The 4,285-nt window shown below is 35.7% G+C and overlaps 1 protein-coding gene across 2 annotated transcripts; it reads right to left on the bottom strand.

The window, feature by feature from the left end:
* Positions 1-514: 514 nt before the first annotated feature.
* LOC7475101 (auxin-responsive protein IAA26) lies at positions 515-4,016 on the bottom strand. 2 transcript variants are annotated; one of them, XM_006369152.3, is made up of 6 exons: positions 3,336-4,016; positions 2,600-3,215; positions 1,697-1,950; positions 1,162-1,309; positions 815-879; positions 515-703 (listed from the first exon to the last, which is right to left on the bottom strand). In XM_006369152.3, exons 2-6 carry the CDS (start codon positions 3,106-3,108, stop codon positions 666-668), a joined length of 1,014 nt encoding a protein of 337 aa, XP_006369214.2. In that variant the 5' UTR covers positions 3,109-3,215; positions 3,336-4,016; the 3' UTR covers positions 515-665. The 2 variants fall into 2 exon arrangements, with proteins under 2 accessions (XP_006369214.2, XP_024449391.2); XM_024593623.2 differs by lacking the exon at positions 515-703 and having other exon boundaries at positions 807-879; positions 3,336-4,015.
* Between the last annotated feature and the right edge of the window lie 269 nt (positions 4,017-4,285).

Raw genomic sequence — 4,285 nt, 5'->3', positions numbered from 1 at the left:
TTTATTCTATTTTTTTGGGACTTTTTTGTGTTGTTTTTTTTTTTTTTGTGATGTTAACCCTCATGATTTCTTATGTACAGTGCTTTCAATCTTATAACTTGGGTCACAATCTAAAATTATTTTTTTTATCCTAATTTAATCTTTATTTTGTTAACAAATAAAATCATTGAAATGTTTTGAGAATATTATGAAGATATATTTCTATAATATTAATTTGCATTGAATCGTTATTTTATTTTATTTTATTTGTTGTTGATGATATTATTAAATTAACCAAATTTATTAAACTCATTCAAACTAATTATCTGAATATTTATATTTTTAAAATAATATTTATTTTTTTTAATATTTTATATATAAAAAAAAACCCACCACGTGTACCTAACCAGTAGCTATCACTACTTACCACTACCGAACAAAAACTGTTCAGTGGGCTCCAAACACGGTTGTTACACAGCGTCGCAAAAAGAAAGGGGCATCAAGATAATAGCGTTATGTTGGGCAGGAGAAGAGATACAAGGAAAAAGGAGCTAAATATAATAATTATATATACTTCGAGTCGCACAAGCTCAATACAAGATTGATAAAAACAAAACAAGGACGCAAAATCAACTCTTCAGTGGAGAATCTTCACAGAAAAATTCATCTTAATTTCTTTGTTCCTCTTAATTCACGGCCACCTTCTCTTGCTTGATGCTTCCAACTGAAAACACAGTATCACATAAGCAAAATAGGGTAATCAGCACAACGCAGGTAAGGAAACTAACCGGCTTAATCAATGCTACGTTTGCCGGTAACATAATAAATTACTCACGGCTCAACGCAGAAACTTCAGAGCTCTTCAATACACGCAGCCTCTTCACTGTGGACACAAACATGCTACAAACCACGTTAAAAAAGATGAAGTTAGTTTAGGTGGACATGGTAATATGTAGAGTATGGAACCCAACACAGATCAAGCATAAAATAAACATATAATAAACAAAGTAGTAGATGGTTTGGCAGGATATCACGGTTGATGATTAGGAATCTAATGCAGTTATTCGGGCCATGCTAGAGGACATAAAAGCATAAAATGGCGTTTGGTTTTTGGCTTATAATCACCAACTATAGTATGAATATAATATGAATGAGATCCACAGTGATAAAGATTGTGCTTACTGCCATGGGACATCCCCAACAAGCATCATGTCTCCTTCATTATCCTCATAAACAAGGGTATATTCTCCACTTCCGTCCAATACACCCGTTATTGCCTTAGCTTCCTCTTGCTTGTCCATGATTCCATTGGAAGAGGAATCTCTTTGAGCTATAAAAAGGACACAGAAGACATACAGAATATGATACCCCTTGTCTATCTAGCAAGAAACACGCATGTTTAAAATAAACAAGCAGCAAATGCCATGAATACTGCAACTCAACACAATTAAACCAACATAAATTGGACCAATGGATATGCCATGGCCTGTGCGGATTGTAAATGGACAGTGCTTATTAATTTATGAACGCAATAAACCTGGTGGAGTGCTTATAATTTAACACAACTATCAAATCTGACGCCTTATTGCTAAATAATAAATAAAAAGACGGTATTGCTCTCTATCTCAATCATATCCATTAATACCATTAAAAGGCGGGAATTGCTGACCACATGGGTAAAACTATTACTTTACACAGAGGTTGCATGAACAATAACCTGCAAGAAGGCCTCTAAAGAGTTCATCAACAGCAATGGAGAGTTTTTCGTAGGTATCATAGGCTTTCAGGTCAACTTTCCTTCCTATGGGGACACCTTCCATATTGATCTTGACAAATAACCCTTTCTTGCAAGTTTCAACTGGTTTGTTTTGAGACTCAACGGTTGGTTTTGAATAGCTGCCGCTACTGCTTGCAAGATTCTTCCTGAAAGAACGAATTGGAGGCCAACCAACAACTGGACCAGGAGCAGTTCTGTTTTGAAGGAGCATTAAAGAGTGAAGTAGACAAGAAATAAGTATGCAACTCATATTTTTTTTAAAAAAATCATAATTATTTGATAGTATATTTTAGAAGAGTTACAATCAAAGTACTTCAGAGTCTAAAATATAAGAAAAGACTAAGAAAAAGAACCTAAAAATATTGAGCAGATTGAAGATTCTTAAGGAGCCCCACTTACTGTGAACTTTAAAAGGAAAAGGAAGAAAGAGTTTTCATTCAAGAAAGTGCAAAATAATAAATAATAGTGAACGAGATAAGATCAAAACTTCATTAAAAGGCATCCATGTAAAGAAAAGAAAAAACAAGAAAAGCAGAACTTGGACCAAATTGGAAGGATAAGAGTTAAGGATTTCGATAGACAAACTAAGCTAACAGGCAACATGTATCAGCAGTGAACTGGTGGTAAAATTTTAAACTATGAAAAAGAAATTATCACTTGCACTAGCTCATCAATCAAATTTAAGAAGTGAAAGTAAGACCATACTGGCAGAAATTGAAAGAAACAATGACAAGGACCACACATCTAGCCAAGTAAACATGTGAATGATTATCCTCTGTCAAAAAAGCTACAAAAAAAAAATAAAAACAAACGGAGACAGAGAAGGTTAAAAAGCTGGAGTACCTTTTCTGAGAGCTGTTGGGCACAGCTGTATTGGCAGGAGCCGGAGGTGAAAATGCCTTCTTTTCGGCACACTGCTGCAACTCTACCACCGCTTTAGTGCAGCAGGGCTGTGAGGATTCCTTGGCCATAATAGGCAGGCTCTGTTGGGATGCAGTTGCTGTTGGTGGTGTTGATGATGATGGAAACTTGAGAAATGGAGGAGGAGCCACCTGTCCCTGTTGTTGTTGATTGAACCAGACATGTGAATTCTCAGCGGAAGATGGAAACTTGTGAGTTTGTTGATTTCCATTGGTGAAGTAACCAAAAGAGTTAAGTTGAGATTCATGTCTTTCTCTATTACTGGTGTTTTTGAGAGACCAGTCTTCACCAGGAGGACCAAGCCTTAGTTCAAGCTTTTTCTCCTCTGAGGAAGATCTTTCATCTTCTCTCTTACCAAGCCATTCTCTTTCCTTGGGAATCAAATCCAGCAACCGAGGACATGCCTCAACATTCTTCGAACAACCTTCCATTAATTTTCACCAGATAAAAACCACCTTGTTCTTTGACTTTTGACACAAGAAACAAGCAAGAAAACTAGAAAACTTCACAGGAACGTGAAACAGCAAGGCTTAACAAGCTGCAAAACAGAACAAACATTATTCAAAACCGTGTGAATATGAGCAAAGAAAACAAATACACTATTAACCAAAAGATAACCAAAAGATAAGAGAAGGGGACTACGTACTAGGCTACATACCTTCGTAAGTTAGCGGAATTCTTAACCAGCACTCAAAACCTTGAACACCCACATCCTCAAATCACTAAAAGAAAGCCCTTCTAAAAACAAGAAGCCAGATTTGAAGTGTTGACGGGGCCTTAAGATCTCTACAAGAACCGACTTTTACAGCCTCTCATGAACCCATCAAACAGAATACACTAATATATCTCCTCTCTCTCTGAATAAGAGAAACCCCACAAAGAGAATGAATAACACAAAAAAGAAAAGGTGTTTCAACAACTCAAAGGCCAAAGGCAATGATAAGAACAAGAGAGATAATGGTAAGTTCCACTTGCTTTTTGTGTACAAAGAGGGGATTGACTATACAAGAGAGGTGGTTTGAGGTGGAAAGGAGGAGAAACAAATGAAACAAGAGGTTAACCAGAGAAGGGTAAAAAGGGAGGGAGAGATTCCCTTAATCTATATTATCTAGAAGAGATAGCTCAAGAACCCAAAAACAAGAAACGAGGAATTTTGGAGCAAAACGCACGCAACCCAAGCAGAGGGGGAGGGGGAGGGGGAGGGGGAGTGGCTCTAAAAATACGTTAGGTTGTTTAGCTGAGGAAGCAAAGCGTGCTGTTGCTCTTAAAGAAAAGATACTCTCTCTCTCTCTCTCTCTCTCTCTCTCTCTCTCTCTCTCAACGCAAACACAACACACAATAGTGTGGTACCCTTATTAATGCACACTGTCCCAAACGCCTCTCTTTATTAGAGTTTTAAAAGCTTAGAGAGAGAAGTAGTGTACAGTGTTTTATATTTAGTTTTTTTTTTTAATTTAACTTCGAAAACTATTAAAATAATATTTTTTATTATTTAAAATTTCTTTTTAATATTATCACGTTAGAACATTTAAAAATATATAAAAATAATAATTTAAAATAAAAAAATTTCAAGACTTTTCAAAAATATAATATTTAAAAATATATTAA

The sequence above is a fragment of the Populus trichocarpa genome, chromosome 1 (assembly GCF_000002775.5).
Source record: "Populus trichocarpa isolate Nisqually-1 chromosome 1, P.trichocarpa_v4.1, whole genome shotgun sequence".
NCBI classification, from domain to species: Eukaryota; Viridiplantae; Streptophyta; class Magnoliopsida; order Malpighiales; family Salicaceae; genus Populus; species Populus trichocarpa.
The sequence above is the reverse complement of the archived record's forward strand: the minus strand, read 5'-3'. Positions and strand labels throughout refer to the sequence as shown.